This window comes from Bos taurus, chromosome 3 (genome assembly GCF_002263795.3).
Source record: "Bos taurus isolate L1 Dominette 01449 registration number 42190680 breed Hereford chromosome 3, ARS-UCD2.0, whole genome shotgun sequence".
NCBI classification, from domain to species: domain Eukaryota; kingdom Metazoa; phylum Chordata; class Mammalia; order Artiodactyla; family Bovidae; genus Bos; species Bos taurus.
The window spans coordinates 120,659,872-120,674,417 of NC_037330.1; the positions used below are offsets into that span (position 1 = coordinate 120,659,872).

General features: G+C 55.1%; 1 protein-coding gene across 5 annotated transcripts in view; it reads right to left on the minus strand.

Moving 5' to 3' along the window:
- Positions 1 to 6,121: 6,121 nt before the first annotated feature.
- THAP4 (THAP domain containing 4) overlaps positions 6,122 to 14,546 on the minus strand; it is a 43,551-nt gene continuing 35,126 nt past the window's right edge. For all 5 annotated transcript variants that reach the window (NM_001038669.2, XM_059882954.1, XM_024986814.2 and 2 more), the window contains one exon: positions 6,122 to 6,366. In NM_001038669.2, the coding sequence (NP_001033758.2) occupies positions 6,247 to 6,366 (120 nt within the window). In that variant the 3' untranslated portion in view covers positions 6,122 to 6,246. The remainder of the gene's footprint in view (positions 6,367 to 14,546) is intronic.

Here is a 14,546-nt window from a genome sequence, read left to right on the forward strand (position 1 = left end):
GACAAACAGCTAAGAAGACCTTTCCAAGAAGAGAAAGGAGGAAGGTCTGGACCTCCCTGCCTCTGGGTCTGCCCCTGGACCCCCAGGCCCGGCCACAGGCAGACACGTGTGCACAGGGACACGGGGCCTGCAGAGACAGACCCTGGAGCCTGGATAACCAAGTCCACGATGAGGTGAAGGAGACGAGGTCGTCAGCAAGCGACGTGACGAGCAGTCAGCACATGGAAAAAGACCAGTTCAAACCTGGTAACACACCAGGCAAGACAAGTCACAAACGGGTCCAAGAGCCAAGTGTGAAAAATGAAGCAAGTGCTGGGAGCAGTGTGTGAATTTCTGTGTAACTGGGGAGTGGGCAAAACCTTCCTAAATGTGATTTAAAATCCGAGAACAAGCGGCTGTCCCTGGTGGTAACAGCGGGTGAGAATCTGCCTGCCAGTGCAGGGGACAGGGGTTTGATCCCGTCTGGGAGGATGCCATACGCCGCGGTGGGGCAGCTGCTGAGCGCAGGCTCCGCGGCAAGAAGCTGCTGTAATGAGAAACCCGGCCCCTGCAGGGAAGAGCAGCCCCCGCTCACCGTAGAGGAGAGAGCCTCCGCAACAAGGAGACGAAGGGCCGCCGTGAGACAGTACACGAGAGTTTAAGAAACAACAAAACATAAAATCCAAGAACAAGAAAAGACGAAACACTTGATGGAAAAGTATTTATGACGTTTAACATTTTCAAAAGCTGTTGCAGCCTGAAGCAGGAAGCAGAGGGTGGTGTGTGGGGAGGGGGAGTGACTGGGGGCCATGGGGCTTCTTCCCGGTGTGACAGGCTGTCCTGGAAGCAGACAGAGGTGGCAGCTGCACGCACGCGAGTGTACAAAGTGCTGCTCAGCTGCACACTCGTGTGGACGCTGTGGAACAGTGAACTTCATGTTGTAACCGTGCATTTCACCTCCATGAAAAGCTGTAGTTGAAAATCAGGAAGATTATTTATAATTCAAAAGAACTTACTCAGCCTCAAGAGTCAAGAAGGAAAGACAGCTGAAATGCAGACCCAAATTGCCCCAGGACCCCAGGACCCCAGTCCTCACCTACCAGGTCGGCCGAGTCCAGATCTGACCACAGACTTGCTGGGGGCAGGGCACCTCGCACTTGCCGGGGGAGGCGAAACCGCGCAGTGCCCGTCGGGAAGGGCAACACCTGGACCAGCCCTGCGTGCGCTCGCCCTCGCACTGCTAATCCTACTCGGAGACATCTGTCCTGAAGACACACTGGCAGAGGCCCAAAATGACACATACATTGTGACAATACCTGATTAGCAAAAGACTGAAACAGCCCAGAGGCCCAGCGTCAGGGCGTCTGCTGATAGAGCGTGGCAGGCTGGCCTTGGGGGCTCTGCGCCCACGTGTGAGACGAACCTGGATTTACAGGGTTTCTGTTCCTACTTCTCTATCTGGCTGCGCTGGGCCCTCGCGGTGGCTGCGCTTTGATCCTCCTTGTGGCGTGTGGGATCTTAAGTCGCAACATTCAGATTCTCACTTGCAGCATGTGAGGTCTAGTTCCCTGACCAGGGACGGAACCCAGGCCCTCCGCGCCGGGAGCGCAGAGTCCCAGCCCCTTGGCCACCCGGGAAGTCCCTGTTTCACACGATTGACAACAGGGTCACGTCCGTGTTTTGCATAAGCAAAGCTAACTTCAGAGAAACAGTTTTAGAAGTAAATGAGTTTGTATGCTGATTGGGAGACATAAGCAGCCAGAGAAATTAGTTATTCCAACTATAATATTTTTTAACATTATATACTCAGTGTGAAAGCTGTAAAAACAATAGCAAAAAATTGACTTCAATTAGTAGTCTTATTGACAATATTACTATTCTGAATTAATCATATGTGTCCCGCAGTGGTTTAGTCGCTCAGTCGTGTCCGACTCTGTGACCCTCGCACTGCAGCCCCAGGCTCTAGTCCTTAGCAGTAGTCGCTCAGTCGTGTCTGACTCTTTGCAACATTATGGAGTATAGCCTGCCAGGCTCTTCTGTCCATAGAATTTTTGAAGCAAAAATACTGGAGCTGGTTGCCTTCTCTTTCTGTGGGGGATCTTTCCAACTTGGCATTTAACCTGGATCTCCTGTGTCTCCTGCATTGGCTGGTGGATTCTTGACCACTGAGCCATCAGGAAGTCCTAAGTATCCTGTAGGAGAAAGCAAATAATGATAAAGAAGATTTTTTCTTAAAAGAGGTGAGATAGAAGAATTTAAGTAAGAAATTGTATAATCTAAGAATCAGAACGGGAAATATCAGTGCGGATGCACAGTTTTTTTTTTTCTTTCTTAAAGAATACACGTATCCCATGCTGAAGCGCTAGGGAGTGAAGGGCAGTGTGATGGCAAATAGTTCAGTGGAAATGCCTGAGAAAACTTTGTAAAGGGAGTCGATCCTGCCCAGGCCTCTCACTCCCACCCCTGCTGGAGAGAAGGGAGGTGCTGGGGCAGGAAGTGGGCACAGAGGCCATCAGGGTCTCCGTCCGGCTAACTGTAGGGTCACGTGGGCCCCTCCGTCTGCCACAGAAAGACTGGACTTGACGAGATCACAGCAAACATACTAGGAGTGCTGGGTTTGTAGCAGAAGCAGGAGGGGTGGAGGGAGGCGTGGCGTGAGGAGGCTGGTCCCGGGCCGGCCCTGGCATCCCTGCACGCTTGCTCTAACACTGGACATCAGAGGAAAGACTGGCTCTGGCGTGAACTGTTTCAGAGGAACTGAACCTGAGCCTAACTGGATGGAGGGAAGATTTTTCTAAGAGGATTCTGCCACTGAACGTAGGTGTGACAGGCTTAGGAGACGGCACCTGGGCAGCTCTGCTGGGGGGCTGGTCCACGCGGGCGGGGTGAGAGAAACAGGATGAAGCGGGCAGGCTGCCACGTCTGTGCTGTAGCATCAACCCCGAGGCGGGCGGACACTGCATGGGCAAACCGCCGGGCAAACCCTTGGGAAGGGTGATCCACTCTCAGGCTGCAGGAAGCAGGGCAGAGGAGCGACGGGGCTGGGAGTGCCCTCCAGTTCCCCAGCCTACCAGCAGCACGGGTCGGGTGCGGAGAGAAAGGCAACCAGAGGGCTGTGCACGCTATCTGCCTGTCTCTTATGCCCCACCTTGTCTGCTCTGCTCTGGGGCTGCCCACCCCTCCCGCACCCAGCCGTGAGAAGGGAGAAGCCTGCAGTGTAGGAGGGAGGGAGTGGGCTTCTTCAGTGCTCCCAGGGCCTCTTGGCATCATTCTAGCCACAGAGATGGCTCTGGCCTTAGCCTCCAGGCTGAGCTTGGTCCTTGGAGCTGTGGTCCGAATGTCTGTCTTCCCGAAATTCATATGTTGAGGTCCTAACCTCAACATCATGGGAGGAGAAGGTGTGGCCTTGGAGGGGACTAGGTCCTAAAGTCACCTTGTGACTGAGATGAGTACCTGCCTGGGTGACCCCCAGAGAGCCAGCCCAGCCCTTCTGCACATGCGGTCCAGTGGGCAGCCACCCAGGAGAAAAGTCCTTTGTCAGCCGGTCACCAGCACCGTGGTCCTGGGCCTCTAGGACGCTGACAAGTAAATTCCTGTTGCTTAAAATCCAGCCAGTCTGAACGGACCAAGTCAGAAAGTTGTTACTGAGATGTAACAAGTATCTAAACATGTGGAGGCGGCTTTGGAACTTAGAGGTTGGAAGAGTTTGAAGATGCATGCTAGAAAGCGCCCAGTGCTGTGAATGGACGGTTGGGGCGATGCTGGGGACCCACGAAGAGGGGAGAGCTGTGCATGGAGCCTCAGTCCTCTTAGAGAGTACCCGAGCGGCCTGAGCAGAACGTGGGGAGAAACGTGGATGTGATGACCTGAAACAAGAAAACAACCAACTTTTTACCAACAAAATGGGTTTATTCAGGAACGGCACAGCATTGTGTTTCAGGTCAGAAACTGTGGTGAAGCAAAGAGGAGAGGAAGCTCGTTCACAGGAGACGCAGGTCGGAGGGGCTGCTGCAAACAGTCCCCGGGAGGCACTGGGCCTGAAGCGTGGAGGCTTCTCATTGGCTGGGCTGTTGCCGGGCAGGGAGAAACTCTTCCCGCTGCGGGTGGTGACCGGCTTCTGGCTGGAGGCCAGGTGGTCCCCCTTGGCGACATCCAGGGGGCTGGCTGAGGCCCCCTGGGGGCCTGCCCATTGGACATTTTTTAATTAACAGTGTTTTGGCCATGCTGTGCACCGTGTGGGATTTTCGTTTCCTGCCCAGGGATCGGCCCCAGAACCCGGGCAGTGACAGCGGAGTCCTAACCATTGAACCACTAGGGAATTCCCTCCCGGCTCCAGTTTAGCAAGGCTTCCGTTTACTAACTTGGACCGGTGTAAAGGCCAGTCTGATGAGATCTCAGATGGAAACGGGACTTCTATCAAGAGCTTGGCTGCAGTGTGTCCTAGGCTGCGGGAAGGAAGAGCCTGTGGACAGTGGCCCGGGTGTCCGGCTGGGCATTTCCAAGCAAAGCGCTCGCGCCTTGCTTCCCTCGGACCGTTAGAGCCAAGAAGATGTGAAGACAGAGCTGTCAGCCAAGAAGAACCAGACCTGAAATGTGGAAAACCCTCAGCCTACTGGCACTGAGAGTAGGAAGAAAGCTCATTCAGACAGATCACAGTGTGGCCCAACTTGATAAGGAGGTTGGTACTGGTCAGCGACAGGCACGTCCCCCAAACGGCAGGGTGACAGCCACCTAAACCAAAGTCAGGGCTTGACGTCCAGACCATGGAGAACTGGTTCCCAAGGCATGTCAGAGAGTGTGTGGTGGGGCGTCCGTCCACGGGGCCCAGAGGATCAGGCTGTGCCTGCCCCCAGTCCTGTGGACGGCAGAGGTGTCTGTCTCCGCCAGCCTGCCCTGGGGCCTTGCTGTCTGACTCTGTTGTGTCTGACTCTGCGACCCCACGGGCGGCCTTGCTACCTTCCCTGGACTCTGAAGGATGGGGCCTCCTGGAGCCTCAGATTCATGACCTCGGCAGAGCCCCATCAGGGGGACCCCCGATGGGGGGGCTCGGGGAGGACAGGACTCCGCGAAGGGAGGGGGAGCTGCTCTGGCCCAGCCATGGGGCAGGACCAGTGCGGGGCCTGGAGGTCCCCCTGCAGCCTGGAGTTCCTGGACTGGCCCGGGGGGTGCTGGCCAGGCCCTCACTCAGGTGGCCCCTCCTCGCACTCCAGGCACTGGCAGCCCCAGCCCCCGCGACGCCTGTGCCCTGGGTGTGTGACAGCCATGTGGCTGCAGCGCGGACCCCTGCCCTCGGCACAGCTGCCCTTGCCCCGTGTCTACTTAGTTCCTGGTGAGACCAGCTGTGCTAGCTGTGCCCCCGTCCCCTCCAAGAGGGCGAAACAGGGAGGAGGGCGTGGCGGAGACCGAGCCATCGAGAAGGAAAAGGCTTTTTTTGCTTTTGCACACATGCTGGAGCGTTTCAGACAAATGGCACTGTGTGGAATTCACCGTGAGATGCTTCAGCCACGAGAAGGGAGGGATGTGGGGCCCGTGCTGTCGGACGCGGGGCGAGGGCTGAGGGTCAGTGTGTGTGTGAAGTTCCACTGTGAACAAAGGAATTAATGAAGGTGTGTATTACTGAGAATCAGCTCACATCCACTAACGATGCTTAGGCTCACAGCCACCCTCATGCCCTGGGAATGCCCTCTGTCCACTAGGAAATGGGGATCTTACGTGCTCAGCTCCTAAACATGACCCGTGTCTTTAGCTTATTCCTAACTACCAAAGACTCCTAAGTGTTTTGGTGGTGGTTCAGCTGCTAAGCTGTGTCCGACTCTTGCGATCCCATGGACTGTAGCCCACCAACTCCTCTGTCCATGGGATTTTCCAGGCAAGAATACTAGAGTGAGTTGCCATTTCCGTTTCCAGGGGATCTTTCAGACCCAGGAATTGAACCCAGGTCTCCTGCATCGCAGGAGGATTCCTGCATTGCAGGCGGATTCTTTACTGACTGAGCTATGACGGAAGCATATTGTCAAAACTGCAGGAAAAAATGAGAGAATGTCACCCCTTTCAGTCTTTAGGGAAGACTGCAAGCCATCCATCACCAGCAGATGAAAGAAACGCAGTCTACGCAAGCGATGACACTGACAATGCTCACGCATAAAAATAAAGGCCTTTTATTTGGTATCTCTATGCCGTTACAGGAGACGTGGCCACACCGAGACCCACGGTGACCCACCTGTGGCCACACCCACACCTTCCCCAGGCAGGCAGCTCCACCTGGGGTCACGGGGTCACCTTCTTGTACGTGACGTGCAGATGTTGAGTCAAGGGCTGCGTAGTGGTTGCCATGGAGACTGTCTGTTCAAGTTTGCCTTCGGAATTCAGCCTGAATTTTCGGGTAATCTGGGCAGAAGAAAATAAACACTTTGGTTTTTATCGTCCAAAGATTCCACAAGGGTTGCTGGGCCAGCACAGGCCACATGCTCCTGCAGCGGCCGCAGCACCCACCTCGGCGGTCAGGGGCCCGCGAGCCAGGCAGTGGCCCTGCCAGGGGGCAACAGACCCTCGGCTGGCAGCCCCGACGGGCGTCCTGACCCCCAGCCTGCGCCCTCTGCTGCCCCGGGAGACTGGAGGCGAGCACCACACTGCTGTCTGGCCACAGGCTGACCGGAGGATGTCCTTTCAACCCCTCCTGCCTTCTCTCCACGGCTGGCACGGACGCCGGAGGTGGGAGCCCGCTCCACCAGCGCCAGACCACCACCAAGAACACAGACCGCGGCAACCGAGCCCCGGAAGGGAACCCATTTGCCGCCAAGGTCTGTTAACACTGGGCTTCCCAGGGGGCGCTAGTGGTGAAGACCTGCCTGCCGAAGCAGGAGGCAGAAAACACCATTAACAAAGGCAGAGCACCTCCAGCTGTTGTTACCTGGTGCCAAGTGGGGCTGGGGGCCCCCAAGCATCAGAACAGGAGCGCTGGCCAGGCCAGGCAGCTGCTTTTCACTCACCAGCCCTCCGCAGAGAAAAGAGCAAAGCCAGATTTCAGAGAGTCCATTTAAAGGCCTCAGAGAACCAGCTGGGCTGCAAGGCCATGGTCTCAGGCAGAAAGGCGTGCGGAGGAGACAGCCCGCAGCAGCTGCCCTCAAGGCCTGCGTGGAGGCCGCCTGGAACCCGGGGAGTAGGCAGGGGCACCCTAGTCCCGGGGCTGCACAGCACAGGTTGGGACCCCCACAGGGCTGCACCTCGGAGTCAGAGTTACCCAGAAACACACGGGCAGGTCCAGTTTCCAGAGCTCTGTCTCTAGGGAGCAGGAGCTGCCCTTCCTGGCCCAACAGCGAAAAGCAGGGGTCTGCCGGCTGCAGGAGGTAACATCAAGCAAAGCCTCAGGTATGCACTGTTCCCATACACGAGTCTGCCATTCAGGGAAGTCACGGAAGGGATGGAACCAGGGGAGAACGGAGGGACATCCTCAAAGCCATGAAAACAACCATCCCCCTGGTGTTCTGGCTGCAAAACACCCTTCAAAGATGACAGCAAAACAGACATTTTCAGACAAAGATCCACAGAATTCATCACCGGGAGGACCCCCATCTTCCTTACAGAAAACATTAGAGGAAGTTCTTCAGGTTTTAGAGAGAGATGCGTGGAACCCTGTGACACATGGTCAGACCCGTGTGCGGTCTCATGTTTGCGTGAGGGCAGCAGGGGCAGCGCCAGAGGCCACACACTCGGGGGTCCAGGCCCAGCCCCCTCCAGGCCGCTGCAGACGCGGGGGCTCAGGCGTGACCCACACCTGCGGCCTCGGAATCACCCCCCTGCACCCAGTACAGCAGCCCCCGTTCCAGATCCATCAGCCCCAGGGCCCTGGACACCCACGGGCACCGTGGGACATGCCCCTGGCCCTCCCACTGGACACCCGCTGCCACCCCAGGGCACAGGTGGACGCAGGTGGGCCCCCGTGCTGCAGGCTATTCCAGGGCAAAGGGAGACGTCTGCTCGTGTGTCACACAGAGCCTGCCCAACGGGCTGAGGCAGCGTCTGGCTTCTCAGCAGGAGCGGGGCGCCCAGCACCCGCGGTCCTATCTCCACGCTGCTGCAACAGCTTATGGCCACGCCACGTGGACACGGCCTGCTTCACTGATGGTGACCTGAGTGTGGCCTCTCCTGTGGCCTTCAGCTGAAAGCTGTGAACACCCAGTAGCAGCCACCTCACTCCAGAGCCCATCACCGGGCAGCAGGAAGCAGGAGACAGTCCTGGGGGGCCCCCAGGCCCCGCCGAGGAGGTTGAGGGACGGCTGCCTACCCGGAAGCACGCTCGGGGCTCTGCTCACGTGGCCCGCCACCAAGCAGGTCTGCAGGGATCACCTGCTCGGCTCCTCTGGGCTTTTTGGCCCCTTGGATGAAATTTCTTGTGCTGTTTTCCTCTTCAAATGAAAGTTCTTCAGGAGAATCTACAGTTGGGGCAAGTTGTACCTGACATCTCTCACGCCCTAGTGCTGGGCTCGCCAACAGCGATGGGCCGTCACCCCAGGTGTCCGCTCAGAGTGAGGATCCCTCTGGGCTACAGACTGACCTCCTTCAAACAAGGCAGGGCTGGAAGCAGCTGTCTGCGTCTACAGCCTCAAAGCGGAGCTTGTTCAGGCTCCAGGGTGCTCAGAGCCGTGCGGGCCTTCTTCTGCAGAGAAGATGGGAGCTCAACTCCACTGGCAGATGACGGGTCAGCAGGCCCGGGAGCCTCAGAGGCGCAGGAAGGGTCCCCGCGACGCTGACGCACATGCCCACGTTAGCCAAGCGAGCGCGGCCTCCACGGCAGACCCGGAGACGCGACTGCGAAGGCGAGCCTGGCACCAGAACTCCCCAGCGTTTAAGGCTTTCTCAGAGTGGGCTTCCCTTCTTCCTGTTATGTCCTGTCCACACAGCCAAAGGCTTTAGCGTAGTCAATGAAGCAGAAGTAGATACTCTTCTGGAATTCCTTTGCTTTCTCTTTGATCCAGCAAATGTTGGCAATTTGAGCACTGGTTCCTCTGCCTTTTCTAAATCCAGCTTGAACATCTGGAAGTTCTTGGTTCATGTATTGTTGAAGCTTAGCTTCAAGGATTTTGAGCATTACTTTGCCAGCATGTGAAATGAGCACAGTTGTCTGGTAATTTGAATACATTTTGGCATTGCCCTTCTTAGGGACTAGAATGAAAACTGACCTTTTCCAGTCCTGTGGCCACTGCTGAGTTTTCCAAATTTGCCGGCATATTGAGTACAGCACTTTCACAGCATCATCTTTTATTATTTGAAATAGCTCAGGTGGAATTCCATCACCTCCACTAACTTTGTTAATAGTGATGCTTCCTAAGGCCCGCTTGACTTCGCATTCCAGGATGTCTGGCTCTAGATGAGTGATCACACCATTGTGGTTATCTGGGCCATGAAAATCTTTTTTGTACAGTTCTTCTCTATCTTCTTGCCTCCTCTTCATAATTTCTTCTGCTTCTGTTAGGTCCTTATCATTTCTGTCCTTTATTGTGCCCATCTTTGCATGAAATGTTCCTTTGGTATCTCTAATTTTCTTGAAGAGATCTCTGGTCTTTCCCATTCTGTTGTTTTCCTCTATTTCTTTGCCTTGTTCACGTAAGGCTTTCTTATCTCTCCTTGCTATCCTTTTGAAACTGCATTCAGATGGGTGTACCTTTCCCTTTCTCCTTTCCTTTTAGCTTCTCTTCTTTTCTCAGCTATTTGTATCGCAGGTCAAAAAGAATAGTTAAAACCAGACATGAAACAGTTCAAAAAGGGGTATGACAAGGCTGTATATTGTCATCGTGCTTATTTAACATCATGCAAAATGCTGGGCTGGATGAGTCACAAGCTGGAGTCAAGATTGCCAGGAGAAATAACAACCTCAGATATACAGACAATACCACCCTAATTGCAGAAAGTGAAGAGGAACTAAATAGCGTCTTGATGAGGGTGAAAGAGGAGAGAGAAAAAGCTGGCTTAAACTTGACATTCAGTGGAGAAAAAGTAGAGACAGTGACAGAGTTCATTTTCTTGGGCTTCAAAATCACTGTGGATGGTGACTGCAACCATAAAATTAAAAGACACTTGCTCCTTGGAAGAATAGCTATGACAAACCCAGACAGTGCATTAAAAAGCAGAGACATAAGTTTGCCAACAGAGGTCCGTCTAGTCAAGGCTATGGTTTTCCCAGGGGTTGTATACAGAATTGAGCGTTGGACCATAAAGAAGGCTGAGCGCCAAAGAACTGAGGCTTTTGAACCGTGGTGCTGGAGAAGACTCTTGCGAGTCCCTTGGACTCCAAGGAGATCCAACCAGTCCATCCTAAAGAAAATCAACCCTGAATGTATTGGAAGGACTGATGCTGAAGCTGAAGCTCCGATTCTTTGGCCACCTGATGGGAAGAGCAGACTCACTGGAAAAGACCCTGATGCTGGGAAAGACTGAAGGCAGGAGGAGAAGGGGATGACAGAGGATGAGATGTTGGTACAATCTTGCTGACTCAGTGGACATGAGTTTGAGCACGCTCTGGGAGACAGTGCAGGATAGGGAAGACTGCCCTGCTGCAGTGCATGGGGTTGCAAAGAGCTGGATATGACTTCGTGACTGAATGACACCAGGGGCTTGTCCAGTAGGGAGAACGTGGAGGACGACAGGCCGGGAGAGAGTAGGGTGTATTTGATCTTATTCTAGGTCCTAAAGTAAACCAGGAGGCCAGCCCACAAGACACGTGAGGCGTAAGTGAGGGGCTGAGCCGTGGAGAAAGCAGCTGGCACATGCAGGGGCCAGCTGCCGGAGGACTCCCGCGAGCCTCCAGTGTTTCTCTCCCTGGGGAGCCCCAACACCTGCTCCTTCCCCGACTCTGCCCCTGCTGTACTGAGCTGAAACTGACACGTAACGCTGTTCAGGTTCCAGTTTAAACGTGATCACTCGACATGTGTATACGGCCCAATGTTTACCACAATACAGTTAGTTAACACATCTTTCCTGGCTGTGGTGAGGCCGTTTAAGGTCCACGCTCTTAGCAAACTTCACGAATGGAATGGAGGAGTGTCATCCGCCGCACTGTGCTGTCCACGGTACGCCCAGAGCCAACTCATCTCCCGCCTGGACGCTCACATCCACTGAGTGACGTCTGTCCACTTATCCCACCTTCTTGTCTGTTTCTGTGAGTTTCCTTTTTTAGATTTCATTTTTAAATGAAATCGTGCAGCGCCAGTCTTCACGTTTCACTTAGTACGACATCCTCAAGGTTTCTCTGTCCTGCTGCGCATGGCAGAACCTCCTTGTCCACAGCTGCGTCACACTCCTCTATGGTGCGTGGAGGACGCACCGTCCTTGTCATACACTCGCCTGCGGACGCAGAGGCGTCTCCTCATCTTGGCATCACGTGGGCTCCCGACCCGGTGAAGGTGTGCCTTGCCCCAGCAGGTTTGGTGAGCACAATCTGTTTTACAGCCTTGGAGACAGCTCATGATTGTAACCACCCCCTCCCCCAAGGCTGACAGGACAGGTGACCCCTGCACAGGAGTGCTAAGAGGCAGTGGGAACAAACAGGAAGAAGGCCCAGAGCCAGAAAGGTGAGAAGCAGCCAGCTGGAGAGAGAAGAAACCCGGGCAACTGAGTGGCAGAGAGGAAACAGACGAACAGGAGCGGAACGGTCCTGAGAAGTCCGTGCATGTCTCACGGGAGCTGTGGAGGGAAGACAGTCACAGTGCCGCGGGAAACTGAGGCAACCGCAGCTAGAAACCCCCACGCCTGGCGAGAACACGGCACAGGTACAGTCCTGGGCTCCGACGTGCAGACAGAGGCGGGCAGCCGTCAGGCCTCCTCTCCAGTGGCTTCTGGGGGGTTAACAGGCCGACGCCCCTTCACCCTGCTTCGTATTTCCTCCTGCCCCTGTCAGGGGCCAGACGGCAAAGGCTGGCTCAGAAACAGTGGCACAAACGGGAAATCAGCCAGTGGCTGCACACAGTGGGAGGCTCAGGAGAGACCCGGGCCGACCTGAAGTTCACCCTGTGGGTACCTCGTCAGCTCAGAGACGCCAACGCTTACGAGAGGCCCAGAGAGCCAGCAAGACCAGTAACGCACCCAGCGGCCCCCGAAGAGGGGCTCTCGTCTCCAGTCCCCACACAAGCAGACCCACACGCCCAGAGTTCAGAAACAACACAGCTGCAGGGCACATGAAGAAACAGGGAGGTACGGCCCATCTGAAGGGAAAGTAACCACAGAACCTGCTCGACAAACACACGCCAGGATCTCCAAGAACTGAAGGAAGACGTGGAGAAGCTCAAGAAAGTAGCGCGTGAACAAAATCAAAACACTGAGAGAGAGACGGAAAACGAAACCAAGACAAAGTTTTGAGGATGAAGAGCACGATAACATGAAAAGTTCACCCGAGGGGCTTGGAGGTGGCTGAGCAGGCAGACGCAGCAGCAGACACGACACCAGACAGGAGCGGCTGGAGGAGCAGAGGGAAGGCAGGCCCAGGAAGACGGGACAGGGAGCTGCTCTGCAGGAGCAGAGAGAAGGCAGGCCCAGGAAGACGGGACACGAGCGGCTGGAGGAGCAGAGGGAAGGCAGGCTGGGGAAGACGGGACATGAGCGGCCAGAGGAGCAGAGGGAAGGCAGGCCCAGGAAGACAGGACAGGGAGCGGCTCTGCAGGAGCAGAGGGAAGGCAGGCCCAGGAAGACGGGACACGAGCGGCTGGAGGAGCAGAGGGAAGGCAGGCTGGGGAAGATGGGACATGAGCGGCTCTGGAGAAACAGAGGGAAGGCAGGCCCAGGAAGACGGGACAGGAGCGGCTCTGCAGGAGCAGAGGGAAGGCAGGCCGAGGAAGATGTGGTGGACCGATCCGCCCGTCTCGGAGGTGCTGCACCTCTGACCGAGTGAAGGCCTGTGGTGACCTCACACATTTGTTTCCCAACACATTTGCTCACTTTGATCCATGTTTTCCGTTTCGGTATTTCTCACACTTCAAATTTTTTCATTATTATGATACTTGCTGTGAAATCTGTGATCAGTGATCTCTGATGTCACGGCTATGACTTGCTGAAGGGTCAGATGGTGGCATTTTTAGCAGTAAGGTACACATATACATTTAGACACAATATTGTCACACATGTAATAGAGTGACTATGCACACTGGGAAAGCAGAAATCCCGTGTGCCTCGCTTTACCGCAACACGGACTTTCCTGAGGCGGTCGGGGCTGGACTGCAACCTCTCCAAGCTGGGCGTATAAGTAGAAACTTGCAGAGAGCTCAGGGAACCCTACCAAGACAAGCTCTGACACACACGGACACACATTATAATCAAATTTAAGGCCCAAACCAGAGAGTCTCGAAAAAAGCAAGAGAAGAGCGACTTGTCAGAGACAGGGCATCCTCTCTCACACTGTCGGCAGGCTCTCGTCAGAAACCCTGGAGGCCAGAGGCAGTGAGCTGATACAGGCAAAGTCCTGAAAGAGGACGCTGTCGCCCGAGAACCCTGTGTTCAATACAACTGTCCTTCGAAGGGAGGAAGCAATTGGGATATCCTCAGACCACGAGCTTTGGGGCTTCTCCCCCAGCAGATGGCCCTGCAAGAAACGCCACACGTGGTCCTGCAGGCGAAATGCAAGGACAGCAGACACGACCTGGAGAGACGGACAAAGCTGTCAGTAGAGGGAAACACGCGGTGAGGTGCAAAAGCTCAGTTACCGCAGCAACTTCAGGTCAGTGACGCCATGTCACATGCGACCCCCACTGTAACCACAAAGGAGATATCCACAGAATATACACGAAAGGAGAAGAGAAGGGAATCGAAACATTTCAACACAGAAAATCAACTGGACACAGAAGACAGTATGCGGGAAATGAAGGACGAAAAGGCCGTAAGGTGTATTAGAAAAACATGGCACAAGGACAGAAGCTAAGTCCCTCTGTTACCAGTGTTTATTCTAAATGTAAATGGGTTAAACTCTCCAATCAAAAGGCAGAGACTGGAAGAATAGACATAAGCATGCTGTCTACAGGAGGCCAGCATTCGATCCAAAGACACAAAGAGGCTTAAAGTGAAATGACGGAAAAAACATGTCACGCCAACAGTCATGAAGAGATAGCAAGAGCGACTATACCAGCGTCGGGCAAAACGGGCTACGAGAGACAAAGACGGACAGCCCGTGTCAGTAACGGGTTCAAACAGCAGGAAGGTGTGCGGAGCGCAATGTGACGGGACCACAGGAGAAACAGATGGGGCGGCAGCACGGTGCAGAACGGAGGAGCCACGGGCGGGCGGCGGCCCTGCCGACTGCGCGACGCGCGGCCCACGGCACGCGGGCAGTGCTCCAGGGCAACCGTGAAACGCGGAGGCCGCCGCTCGCTCAGTCGCATCCGACTCTTGTGATGCCACGGGCTGTAGCCCGCCAGGCTCCTCTGACCGTGGGATTGTCCAGGCAAGCGTACTGGAGTGGGCAGCCGTGCCCTTCTCCAGGGGATCTTCCCGGCCCGGGACTGAAGCTGCGTCTCCTGCTTTGCAGTCAGACCCGTTACCATTTGAGCCACCAGGGAAGCTTCAGGACACACCAAGGTGTTTAGCGA